We start from the raw sequence: 14255 nt of genomic DNA on the forward strand, positions 1-14255 counted from the left end.
ACTGAGATATGGTTGCAGGAAGTAGGAGGGTATTGACTGAGGGGACCACCCCTTGAGGGTGGGATATGTTAAAAGCTTTATTGTTAACATATTCTGTTGCCTAGCTACTCCTTCGGAGCAAAGTCTAATACCCCATATGTGACGAATATGAAGAGGCGGCGACTGTCGGAGGACTCAGAGAAAGGAATTTTACAGGTAAGATTTTACAAAAATTCCGTTATTCATTTTTTTAAATAAAGAAAAAATACAAAAACACGTACCTCTTAACCTGTGTTTTCTATCTCAGTGAAGGAAAAAGACATGTAATTTCTAATCCAAAAAATTAGATTTAAAAAAAACGTAGTCATGGAATGGGTTCATCGTTATATCATGAGGTCAGTTTACAATGGTTCTAAAGAAAAAAAAGAAGAGCAGCGCCTACATAAAGAAATTATAATAATAAACAGCAGTCTACTAGAAACATTCCAAATCTTTTAAAAGTTCCCACATTCCATGTGTGCTACTACCATCTAAGAAGAGAAATCACCACCACTTGTGACTGAAGCCAATACTGCACTTACTAGCTCACCAATTTGATGGAGCAGCTAACGGCATGTGTAAGACATCACAGCAACCCTCTATGGATAACACAGCTCCATCCATCTATGGCAGGAATCCTCAAACTACGGCCCTCCAGCTGTTGCGGAACTACACATCCCGTGAGGCATTGTAAAACTCTGACATTCACAGACATGACTAGGCATGATGGGAATTGTAGTTCCTGAACAGCTGCAGGGCCATAGTTTGAAGACCCTTGATCTATGGCAGTGATGGCAAACCTTGGCACCCCAGATGTTTTGGAACTATATTTCCCATGATTCTCATGCACTCTGCAGTGTAGGTGAGCATCATGGGAAATGTAGTTCCAAAACATCTGGGGTGCCAAGGTTTGCCATCACTGATCTATGGTCTTCTCATCACAGTATCCTCTCTGCGCCACTAGGGGGAGCTTGAATCACAGCAGCACTGTATGGGAAGAAGATCGCTCACTGCATGGAGCCAGAAACACCAGGAGGGGCCGGATTTTGGGTAGTAATATATTCAACTCACTTCACGAGAAAATAAAATCCTTAAAACGCATCCAGATGCTTAGTATACATCAAAAAAACTGCAAAAAAAAAAAAAAAACAGTGCACTTGAATGGCTGCCAACTTTAAAAATGTAAGTGGCGGCATGACATCAGCGTGTAGCCCCACCCTGACACATTTCGTGCCAGCGTACGTCTTCAGGGGACGATGGTGGGGGTGATTTCTCTCCTTGGATGATGGAAGCACACATGGAAAGTGGGAACTTTTGAAGGATTTGGACTATCTATTTGTTTCCAGCAATATTCAAAACATGGATAACATGTGCTCAGGTTAAGCCATGAGAACTCGTAAAACTTATGTAAAACTCAACTGGTAGATATAGTACAATCCATGAGGATAAAAGTCACTGTGCAAAACAATATGTAGTCACTGGAATATTAAGCAGGAGACACTTAGGGCAAGGAATAGCTCTTTTCAGGCGTGAAAGCCAACTCTGGAGAAATGGTAAACAAAAAAAACGAAAAGCGCCTCTAGGAGCCGGTTCACACTACCGCGACCAGAAAGTCGCCCCATGAAGGAGCGACTTTTTAGCACGACTTTGAAGAGACTTAAATGATAGGCGACTTTGTCTGTGGGGAATGCCTGGGTAATCTTTTTCTTCTTCCTGGAAAGTCTGATCACAGTCGCTTGAAAATAGATAAGGATCCGACTTAGAGGCGACTCCAATTGAAGTCTATGTGCACAAGTCAGATAGAGATCGCCTTGAAGTAGTACAGGAACCTTTTCTGAAGTAGGAGCGACTTCAGTAGTGCATATTAAGACGGCTCTCATTCATTTACATTGAATTTGTAATGACAAGCGACTTGGGGCGACTTGAGGTCACACAAGTCGCATCCCAAGTCAGAGTAGTGTGAACCAAGTCTAAGTGTAATAGGTTTTAATTCAAAGGGATAACAGTGTAGACAATTGCCAACTCACATGATATGGATAAAATCAAAGCTCATCTGTAAAGAGTGGTGAAGTGTCCTCTTAAAAGTGAAATCATCCAGCATGCCGATCCAAGTGCAGAGACCTCTGTCAGGACAGGAAGGTACAGCCGGCCTGTACCTAGTCGTTCCGGGTGTGCGTGTGGATCGCAGAGTGGAGCACAGTGATGAGGAAGTGTGTGACTTCACCGGAGGACAAGGAACACAACGCGTTTCAGAGCATGCGCGAAGCTCCTACTAAGCATGCGCGCTCCTTTATCAAGTGTAATAGCTGGATGATTTCACTTGTAAGAGGACAATTGTCTTCACTGTTATCCCTTTGAATTAAAACCTATTACACTTAGAAGCGCTTTTCAGTTTTTTGTTTATCCGTTTCTAGCAGACTGCTGTTTATTATTATTATTTCTATATTTTTATTTTATTTTGCATTTTTGGGGTTTTGTATACTTACCTACTACTAGCAGCCTTATACCATTATATCTAGCGCTGACTATTCCATCTACAGATACTAAAGTAAAAAATGTTTTTTACCTTTAATGCATTCTATGCATTGAGGTAAAAGTCTCCCCCAATCCCTATACACTTACCTCACTACTTTCTTTTTCTGGTCTCACAGGAGACACAGGCTCCTGCGGCTGTCAGTCATAACCTGTGAGCAGAGAGCAGGGGGCGTGAATGAGCGACCTTGTGTGTGTCTATGGATGCACACAGGGTGGCTCATGGGGGGCGATGATTGGGCAGCCTGTCAGCCTCTCCCTTCTCCATTTTCCGGAGTTTCCCACCCCTTTTGACCCTCCCCCAATCAGGCGGCTTCTGTGATTGGCTGGCCGGGAAGATGGCAAAGATGGCACACAGAGGAGCCGACAGTGAGCCCCGGATCTGCCCGATTGCCGAGAGTGACCTTGCCGAGCCCTGCAGGGAGGACAGTCCGATGTGGGGCCCTGAGAGCTGGCCAAACTCTACCCCTCAGGTGAGAGGAGACACCCCAGGGGCCCCACCAGCAGGAACAGAGGAGGGGGGACAGTGCATGAGAAGGGGACCACTGTGTGAGAGGATTGTATGGGAAGGGATACTGTGTGAGAGGAATGTATGAGGAGAGGGGGGGGGCATTGTGTGACCAGAATGTATGAGGAGAGGGGGAGGGAATTGTGTGAGAGATGTATGGGGGGGGCACTGTATGAGAGATGTATGAAGAGGGGGGGCATTGTGTGGGAGGAGTGTATGAGGGGGGGGCACTGTGTGAGAGGAATGTATGAGGGGGGGCACTGTGTGAGAGGAATGTATGAGGGGGGGTCACTGTGTGAGAGGAATGTATGGGGGGGCACTGTTTTGGAGGCAGAATGGGGTTTGGGGCACTGTGTGAGAGGAATGTATGAGGAGGTAGGGGGGGCACTGTGTGAGGATTGGGGGGGGGAACTGCATGAGAGGAATGTATGAGGAGATGGGGGTGACACTGTGTGAAAGGAATGTATGAGGGGGGGGCACTGTGTGAGAGGAATGTATGGGGGGCACTGTTTTGGAGGCAGAATGGGGTTTGGGGCACTGTGTGAGAGGAATGTATGAGGAGGTAGGGGGGCACTGTGTGAGGATGGGGGGGGGGCACTGCATGAGAGGAATGTATGAGGAGAGGGGGGGGTGACACTGTGTGAAAGGAATGTATGAGGGGGGGGCACTGTGTGAGAGGAATGTATGGGGGACACTGTGTGACAGGAATGCATGACTGCCCACATTTTCCCAGCAGTAGGTGTTACCTGCCTGATGTGTCCTGCAATAGGACAGGCAGCATAGAGACCCCCCCATTAGATCAGAGTCCCTTCATATTAACACCCCCCGTTATATCAGAGTCCCCTTTTATCAGCGACCCCCCCTTTAGAGATCAATGGTTGGCCATCTCTGTGGCCAAAAACAAATCCCTACCAGTAAAAAAAAAAAAAAAAAAACTTTTTAGCTGGCTCCTAGTTTCAAAGCACATTTGTCAAGCCCTGCAGTATATACCCTATGCAGGCATTTAAATAGAATCAGTTTTGTACTTTATATGTTGTGACATATAATGTATTTTTTTAAATGAAAATCAATATATACATTTTTTCAGTTTTGAACAGCTGAAAATCGGAGCCAACAACCTTCGAAAGCAAGCAAGCAAGAAAAATGAGGGGAATGTTGCCTATGTGAAAGGAGGTCTTAGCACATTCTTTGAGGCCCAAGATGCACTGGCTGGTAAGACTGTTCTGTTATCTCTTGTGGAACCAATAATATGACTGAACACACTAGAATCAAATGTGATTGTGAAATAAAAAAGAATCAATGTGCATTCATTTTTTGTTTTAGGTTTCATCAGTAACTGCCACAATATAAATCCTCCATAATTAATTCATTTTATCACGAGGGCTTAGACTAGGCAAATATCTAATAAGCCGCAACTGATGTAATAGTGGATTCTCAACATCTTTCTTAATGCTGGCCATACAGATATATATAAATATAGATTTTTGGACGAGAATGCTAGTAAATTATTTTAACATTCGTTAACATTCGATGAATGGACAAATGTCATTTGAAAATTGTCTTTTGCTTTTAACATTCAATTTTAAAATGAAATGTAATTTTTGAGCGATAATCACATACACTACCTAAAAATTAGTTGATCGAGAAAAGTTTTCCTTCCTGCCCCTTCAAATTTCCCCATCACTGCATTCGAAATCGGACATCGATTTGACCTTACTAACAATTAGAAAATCAAAAAATGTTGTTAAAAGGAAAATTTCCAAACGAAAATCTATATGTGTATGGCCTGCATAAGTTTACTGCCACAGCATTGCATTGTCTGAAAGTGTGGTCCCATTGTAAGTAGGAGTGAAGCCACTCTCTGTTTCCCTGCCTTGGAATGGAGAAGGGAATGTGAACTATAGGATGTTTACTAATGGGTACTAAAGTCGTGGATGAGTATCATAATATTATTTAGTGTCCCTTTTAGGCCTCTTGCACACGATACTCCTGTTTGAGCATCTCCTTTTTTCAGCCGTAAATTTCAGGCTTATTTGTCTTATTGAAATTTGCGCATTCGCGTGTATTTTCGAACATATGCGTTTCGCGCAAATGTATTCTCGCGTTCTTGTAACATATGCAAATTAGCATTTTTCAGATCAACAGTATATTCCTATGCTCGCAATTGCGCATATTTCCGTGCTTTAGGCATAAATTACTGTCCAAAAATGCAGATTTTCTATTTTGTTCTTACTGAAGAATGCACGGTGCTCATTTACGTGCATGTGTGCATAGGCACATTACAATGAATGGGCTGTATTTTAGCTCAGAAAAAAAAAAGCTGTACTGAGCTTTTTTAAGCTGCAGCGTGCAAGAGGCCTAAAAGATAAATTGACCTTTTAACAAAAAAAATTATAAATGCACATTTTTTTGCAGCTGAAAAAATGGGCATTTACTATTTTTTGTTTTGAGATCCAGTAAAGCATTGCACCAACGATCAGCAGATCACTGATGCCATGCAGGTCTCCTGCAGACCTGTCAGTGTATCTGTCTGCTCGTACATCCCGTATGAGCAAGCAGATACTCACTAACAGGAAGTATGAATGAACTACCACAGCGCTCCACAGCGTCGTGGTATTTCCTTAAAAACTACAAGCCGGCAGCCGCAAAGGCTGACGGGACTTGTAGTTTCCCATTCACAGGACATAAGTGACGCGACTGGGTAGGCGGAGCCCTGCACAGCTACGTTTTTTTTCAGAGTGACAGCGGACACCTAGAGAAGATGCTCGCCGCTGTCACTGGGGAGGGGGGCACAGAGGTTGTTTTTTGATGCAGAGTTCTAATCCCTGCTGGCAATCCTCTCTCAATTTCCCACATGGTATCACCCTTAAGTCTCTTGGATTGGGAAGAAGGGCCAGAGAGATCAGTGCGCAACACTCAGAGAAAGAGCTTGGGCGTGTTCGTAGAAAAGCCGAAACCCGCCTGAGCTATTCTGGAGGGTTTCCCTGCACGTATGCAAGGGATGGGGACTGCTTCTGCTGCCTAGGATTGGGTGAACCTGCACTGCTTCAGAGCTCTGGGGAAAAAGCCGGGTCAGCAACAGAGGGACGTCTTCACGATCTACCTGTCACCTGTCTGCTGAGATTGGCAACAGCTATCACATGGTACAGGACCGCCGTGATTGACCCTGTACCATGTGATCGCTGTAACCAATCACAGTAGTATGCAGTGGCATCATGAACGACAACTATTGTTTACTACTGGACATGTGATCACTGCGATTGGTAACTACTACAGAGCCTGATTTAAGTCAAATTTTGTACAGCTACCTACCACCTGACATCTCAATCCCTGCAACATAGATTTCACTTAGTCCTCCATGTTCATCTAATATTATTTCACGTGTATATTTCAGCTCCAGTGTGGACCCATATCTGCCTGTGCATGGCTGGTCCCCTACCCATGTACATATATCATATCCCAAGCCCCTCCTAATGTTTCCATCCTGTACTATATTGCAAAGAATATATGCAAATATTAGTAGTAGAAGCAGCAATGTTTATTTTAGGGGTTCGGCAATATTGGGCTAAACCTTTCTAAAATGTACATTCACTGTGTGCTAATTTTACCAATTTGTCCAATTTAATTTGTAAGGTTTCATCCACCAATCATAGACCCATCTTTCTTTTGAACTGACTAGGTACTACAAACCTCACCCATTAAAGATGTGCCTACATTTCGCATCTTGTATTTGGGGGTAACTCTCAATACTTTGTAGCCATGCACAATGTAATGACGGGTCTGTGGGCAGGGAATTAAAGGTCAACCCTTTGCAAAGTGAAGTGAACTTCATAACACTGTACATATACAGTGTATTCCCAATGATGATCTATATATATATATACTCTTACATATAATTTGTAAGATACATACAGTGTGTGTATACAGGGGATATGGAACTCTAGCAGGAAGGTCAGGAAAATGGGATGTATTTTAATTTTACCCTTGGATTATTCCTTTCCTATAAAACACAATGTAAACAAAGTCACTGTCAGCCTGACAACCCAGTTTAGTGGTAGTGAGACAAGGTACATCTGATAAGGCCAAGTTATTTGCCAGGAAATTAAACCAGCACTCTAGATAGCTGACCAACCTGACCTTTTTACTTTCTATGTAAACATGTCTAAATTCCAGGAGAAAATTGACTTCTTTATTACAAACCAACTGTTGTTCCACAGGATGATTGCAACCAGGGGTTTAGCCTCATTGTTTTTGCTACAATATTTTCAGACAGTGCACCTTAATAACATATTCCTCTTTGATTTTTTTTTTTTTTGCATTAAAATACAATACATTTTAGATTTTTACATAAAAACACTCAAATAAAAGTATAATTGCTGATTTTTATAGTACCTACAGGTACAGAGTGTAGCTATACAGGGGGTATAATAATAACATAAGAACCTGGAGTGTAAAACAATAGGCATAAGGCAAGTGTATATAGAGTCAGAACAGATGCCTGAAGTCCACATACATCATATATGTCTATACATACAGAATAGGAGGATATACTAAAGGTTATACCAAGCTTACAAATATAATTACAACCAGTATATAGAACAAGGTACTGTGCACCATTTATACATACAAAATAATCATTACTGAGAATACCATAAAGGGAGTGTTAAACAAAGCAAACTTTTATCATATTGCAGCTTACCAATTGATGACTGCATTAGTTTTATTTTCAGACTTTCTTTCATCTATTTTCATCTGGTTGTCCAGCCAGTAAGTTTTTTTTTCCGAAAGAAAAAGCTTTTCTGCTAATGTATTGGATTACAGGAATGAGAGAAACCATTTATCACTGACAGGGGTGCTTACAATGATCAGCTTTTATTTATTTATGTAAAACCTTTAGCCCAAATGGAAAAAAATAAATAAATGTTTGCTGTAATTGTTTATAAAGTATTAGCTGGTGTTTGGCTTCAGTTTGTTAGTGTATTTAATCTGGTTGTATATTTAAGACCCCGTTCACACTGGGGCAACCTGTCAGGCGACCTGGTCGCCTGACAGGTCGCCTGCCATAGAGAAGCTGTGGACCCGTTCTAATAGGAGCGACACAAGTCGCTCCGACTTAGAAAGAGGGTCCGGGGCTTCTTTGGGGCGACCTGGAGCGACCTGCATTGACTTCAATGTTATGAAGTCCGTGCCGGCCGCTCCGAGGTGGCGGTGCGAGCTGCGCACCGCGACCTGTGAGGTCACCCGGCAAGTCGGATCGCCCCAGTGTAAACAGGGTCTAACACTACCCTTCTCCAACTGACAATGCTGCTGTCTGCTGTGCCCCCTGTGCTCATTCATAGAGAGTGGGGGCATTCTAATACAGGAGGTTTGTTGCTGGCCATATTACCATGTGAAAACAGAGGTAATAAAGCCTAAATAAAAAGGAAAACAAATGCATTCATCACATATACTGTAATAATTGGTAGGCTCCAAATTTTTTTACGGTTTTGGGTTTAATACTGCTTAAGGTATAAAGAGCAGTGGCAGCCCAGACATACATAACTTAAACAAATTACTGTCATAATCTAATAAATATTGTTTATTTATTACAGGTAGAACTATATAGTGCCATCAATTTAAGCAGCTCTTTGTATATATTGTACATCAGTCCCTGCACTCAAGGAGCTTACAATCTAAGGTCCCTAACTCACATTCATACATCCACATACTGGGGCCAATTTAGACAGGAGCCAATTAACCTACCAGCATGTCTTTGGAGTGTGGGAGGAAACCGGAGTACCCGGACGAAACTCACGCAAGCACAAGAAGAACATGCAAACTCTGTGCAGGTAGTGCCGTGGTTGGGATTTAAACAGATGACTCTAGTGCTGCTAGGCAGAAGTACTAACCACTTTGTCATTTCTCTGTTTAAAAATAAGATATTTGGTATCACGTCAATCACATTATAGTTACCAGTGGAATGGAAGTAACAACTTTGAAGAAGTGAAGGGTTATAGGCCACTAATTTTAATATAGCCAACATGATATGTGAAAAATAAGTTATACTTTGTGTGTGAGAATATATATTTATACACACACACACACACACACACACACACACCCTGTAGAGATTGTTCCCACATATTTCTTGGTCCTGGGTTTGAAAACCACTAAGGCTGTTATCTGCATGGAGTTTTTTACTCCTTTTGTGTTTGCTCGGGTTTCCTCCTACAAATCATCTCTTCCAAAAGAATTGCGATTAGTTTACTTGCCATCCTCCCAAAATGTCCCTGGATCGTACATGAGTGTGGATGGTATATTAGATTGTAAGCTTCTTTTTATTAAAGGGTCTATACACTAAATCACTGATATGGGATTCCATTCTTTAAGAAAGCAATAGGCAATTTTTCCTGACCCCTAGTGTCCCTGTGTGCAGAATCACCAACATGCAGGCTGCAGACACCTCTCAAACACTGATACTATCCAGAGGAGTTCTGTTACATGGTAGACACAGCCGAAAGCCACAGCTTGGACATTAAATATACTGTTACTATTTTTCCTCTGTAGGAAGGAAAAAAGATGATGTAATGTGTTAGCAAGCAAACAAATCCAGAGGTAGAGAAGGCAAAAAAGTGTTCTCAAAGCATAATAAAAAGTCAAAGCTTTTTAAAAAGAAATTAAGATTTTACAAAAATCAAAAAAATCAAAGCTTTTGAAACTCTACTGTAGAGCTGCTTGAATCTTGGAGATCTTTTGCACACCAAAAGCTTGTATTCTTTAGTGCCGGTTCACATTAGTGCGATCACAGAGATCGCATGTAATTCGGAGCGCACTGCTCCTAAAATGACATGCGATCTCTGTGCGGTGCAAATTCAGCCATACAGTTTGTATGGCTGAATTTGCACCGCAATCTCACTAAAAGATGCACAGGACCCTTTTTTTGGTCCACAGCAGAATCGGATCGCATGGTGATTCACAATAGTGCGGTCCGATTCTGTGCGAACTTACAGATCGCACTACGATATGCGATCTCATCTGGGGGTGTCGTTAACTTTTAATTGATACCCCCAGTGTATCACATATTGCAGTGTGCATCGCACAAATGTGAACCGGCACTTAATCTTCTTAGTTAGCCACTAAAAGGTATCCCTTTTTTCAACACCTTTTTAAACATATTTTTCCTCTCCCATTCTAATCCATTCCCTATTGGCTCTTTCGTGTATTGTTCATGCCAGTCAGAGTTTATACTCATGCTAAAAAAGTAGAAGTAACTTGATGGAAAGAAAGTTGGATCTGGATACTGGTCTGGTTGTGCCCAAGCTATCTAATGCTTAGTCTATTGGGGGGACACAACCAAGCATGTTTAGCAACTAAACAGTTATTTGTCTGTGCATGCACACCTTTGGCCACAGCAGTTCCAATAAACCCTGAGATGGGTGAAAAAATTAAACACAAGGTAAAATACAGTTTCTCTTACATTCATTGATGGACACAGGAGTAGGACACTAGACAGGAAAAAGCTTGACTTTGTCTATGGGGCAGTCCCAGGGGGTATACTCCCACTTCTGCTTAGTCAGGAGTAAGGACCTAGTTCCTTGCAGGGATCGCTGGTCCTGGCAATTTGTTTTCTTTTAAATAGAACTTTTTCCTATCTTTGTTATTTTGTTTCTGTGAGAATCTGCAATCAGCTGCCGGGCTGGATAATCTAGATCCAGAGGGTCCCCCAGTCTGGCCAGCGAGCGCACGCAGGCCTTAGCTCTACGCTAGGACGGCCGCGACATAGCCCAGCTGGACAGGGCTGGCCTGCGAGTTAAACATCTCGCGAGGGCGCATACGACCTGGCTTCGGCAGCTTTCCTACTGGCCGACAGCCCCCCATTCCGATGGAGTGGTGGTCTGTCAGTAGCGGTGCCCACCCTGTTCCTGGTATGGTAAGTAGCTGTCCCCCCTCTTCCCCTGGAGGGTTTTGGGGTGGACGTGGGTCCCTCCCTTGGACAGTGGGACCCTCGGGTTCCCCTCCTTCCTCCCAGCCCCTTGAAAATTTTGGTGGTCAAAGTGGGTCTTCCAGCCCCCTCCCTTGGTGAGGTTATGAGCTGGCTTTTGTCACATGCTCTTAAAGGGGGCTTGTTGGAGTTGCTGATGGCCGGGTTTTTCCTGGTGCACAATGGGGGTTGAGCAGGGTTCCTTGCCATCCTGGGGCTTGGTGACTAGGGCAGGGATGTCCTCTGGGCTCCCTGCTGCAGTTGTTGGGCTGGGAGAGCGGATGGTTTAGCATCCACGGGTCTGCGCCTCACACGGCCGGATCCGACCAAAAATTTAGGACGCAGCTTTGCGGCCTACTGTTCGTGAGCTATGTGGGACGGCCCCAGTGAGGGTGGCTGAAGCCACTACCCTCCATTTGGGAATTGGCCCTCCCCTCCGCTGCCCCTGAGTGGTCGGCTCTGCTGGGGCTCGCACCCAAGCGGCTGTGCGTCCACAAAAATTTAGGCCGCGGCTTGTGGCCTACTAGGCCATGTGGCCAAGTCGGCCCCCCTTCTGTTGAGGGGCAGCCCCAAGTGAGGTTAGCTGAAGCCCCCACTCTTCTTTTGGGCATCTGCCTGGCTGGGATTTGTGCACTTGCGGCTGGGCTTCCACAAAAATTTAGGTCGCGCCATGCGGCCAGCTTGGTGCCTCCCTTGGAAGGGGTGGCGCTGTGGGGATGGTTTATTTTTTGATGACAGCCATGCCGCCATTATTGTGTAGGGCACCTGCCCTTTTTTAGCGCTGCCGGACCATCAGGGTACCCTGCCTGCACGTCTGTGTTACGTCGGGCGGCCCCCTTTTAAGGGGCGCTACTTCCTATTATGCAGGCCTCTATAGAGGGGCTCAGGGGGCAACTCCCTTGTTTTTTTTGTAGGGTCCAGTAGGTGGTCCATTCGTGGATGCTTGGTAGGCGCCCCCTTTTGTGGGATCGCAGTCGACGCCCCCCCCCTGTTTGTTTTTTTGGGTAGGCTTATTATATAGCGCCCCCTGCCTCATCTGCCTCATCAGATCCTGAATCTGTTTCGGCCGCCATTGACAAGAGTCGCCCTACTTGGTCTACATCCACGCACCCTGAGTGCTCAGATAGTGAGGATGATTCTTCTGCTCCTCTAGCAAGCATGAAAAGGCGCTGGTGGATACACTGATTGTGTCAGTGCATGAAACTTTAAAAATGGAGGATGCAGCTGATGCTGCTTCGGAGGCATCGGTACCTTTTGGCAACCACAGGCCCTCCAAATCGGCGAGGGTGTTCCCCTTTTCTGCTTACTTTAACAACATTGTCACAAAACAGTGGGGTTGTCCAAAACGCACTCTTGTGGTCCCTAAGCATTTTGCTATGCGGTATCCTTATGAGGATTCCCTGCTTAAAAAGTGGACGGTCCTACCTGTAGTGGACTTGCCGGTTTCCAGGTTAAATAAAGCTACCTTAATTACGGTGGAGGAGTTCCCGGCCTTTAACGATCCGGCCGAAAGGAGGGCGGAGGCTCTGGCCCACCAAATGTTCACTGTGGCTGGTTTGGAACTTAGGCCGGTATTTACTATTGCCCTGGTGTCGCAAGCTCTGACCGAGTGGGCTAAACTTTTACGCCAGGACCTGGAGGGGAAATAACTTCCCCCTACCTTTGCGGAGCTGGTAGATCAGTTGGTACAGGGGCTACAGTTTATCTGTGATGCCTCTTTGGATGCGGCTTCTTTTGATTCTAGGCTTTCTGTATCAGCAGTGGTCCTTCGGTGTATTATCTGGCTGAAATGCTGGTCTGCGGACCAGACTTCTAACAAGGCCTTATCTAAACTCCCCCTTGTAGGGGATAGCTTGTTTGGAGCTTCCTTGGATGACATCATTAAGGGTCTCACAGGGGGGAAGAGTACTCTTCTTCCGCAGGCTACCAAGGGCAAGGAGCCCCGTCGTGGACATGGGACATTCTTCTCGGCTCATAAGAGTCCTTTTCCTCCCTCAGTGTCTCAAGACAATGGATCAAAGCCCTTCATGGCCTCTACCCGAGATTCCAAGAGGACCTGGTCTGGCAAGCCATGAGCAGGCTCTTCCAAACCTGCGTACAAGGCTTCCTCTGTATGAACGGGCGCCCTCACTCGTATCTGGGGTGGGGGAATGTCTTTGCTGGTTTCTGTATCCATGGACCTCCCTGGTACAGGACAAGTGGGTCCACAAAGTCATTCGGACCGACTACAGGATCGAGTTTCAGAATTGTCCTATGGAAAGCTTCTTCCCTTCCAACCTGTACTTGTCCCCAGATTGCTTTCGGGCTCTCTTTGGGGCAGTGAAAGACTTGTTACTTCAAGGAATGATTGTTCCGGTCCTGACTTTGGAACATTTCAGGGGTTTTACTCAAACCTCTTTACAGTTCCCAGGAAGGAAAGCAAGGTTCGTCCAATTCTGGACCTCAAGGCACTAAACTGCTTTGTGCGAGTACAGAAGTTCAGAATGGAGTCTATTCGCAAAGTAGTGGTGTCCCTACATCAGGGGGATTTTCTCACATCTATCGACATCAAGGACACCTACCTTCCCATTCCAATATGTGCCAATAACCAGCACTTCCTTTCGCTTTGCTGTGGGCGAGGAGCATTATCTGTTTGTGGCGTTACTCTTTGGTCTTGCCTCCCCTCCTCAGGTCTTCACAAAAGTGTTTGCCCCAGTGCTAGCATTGGTGGGGGATCATGGTACTGGGGTACCTGGACGTTCTTCTTCTGTGAGCAGAGCCTCCGACTGCTCTGATGGCCAACTTGGAGATTACTCTGTGAGGGAGTTCGGTTGGATTCTGAACCTTCAGAAGTCTGCTCTGGTTCCATCCACAAAATTGGATTATCTGGGTCTGACTCTGGACTGGACCTCAGCCAGAGTGTTTCTTTCTCTGGAAAAATTCCAGACTTGCAGGAGGCAATTCAGCTTCTGTTGTCCAGGAGACGGCATCCCTCCTGGCTTGCATACGGGTGTTGGACCTGATGGTGTCTACCTTCGAGGAGGTTCCGTTTGCACAGTTCCACACAAGATCTCTGCAAAAAGAGATTCTGGTGAAATGGGTGGCTTCGTTCTCTGGCACTTGGACAGGGAAAATCCTTTCTCCCCCTGTACTGGACGGTTGTCACCACGGATGCCAGCCTGTCCGGGTGGGGAGGCGTCCTCGGCACAGATTGTGCTCAGGGGGTCCGGACTCTGGAAGAGTCCAGACTGCCAATTA

At 45.1% G+C, this 14255-nt stretch overlaps 1 protein-coding gene across 2 annotated transcripts in view; it reads left to right on the forward strand.

Moving 5' to 3' along the window:
• EXOC2 (exocyst complex component 2) overlaps positions 1-14255 on the forward strand; it is a 366356-nt gene that overhangs the window by 95507 nt on the left and 256594 nt on the right. For both annotated transcript variants that reach the window (XM_082258649.1, XM_082258650.1), the window contains exon 5: positions 4146-4270. In XM_082258649.1, coding sequence (XP_082114775.1) covers positions 4146-4270 — 125 coding nt within the window. The remainder of the gene's footprint in view (positions 1-4145; positions 4271-14255) is intronic.

This window comes from Pelophylax lessonae (assembly GCF_965119305.1).
Source record: "Pelophylax lessonae genome assembly, chromosome: 5".
Classification (NCBI taxonomy): domain Eukaryota; kingdom Metazoa; phylum Chordata; class Amphibia; order Anura; family Ranidae; genus Pelophylax; species Pelophylax lessonae.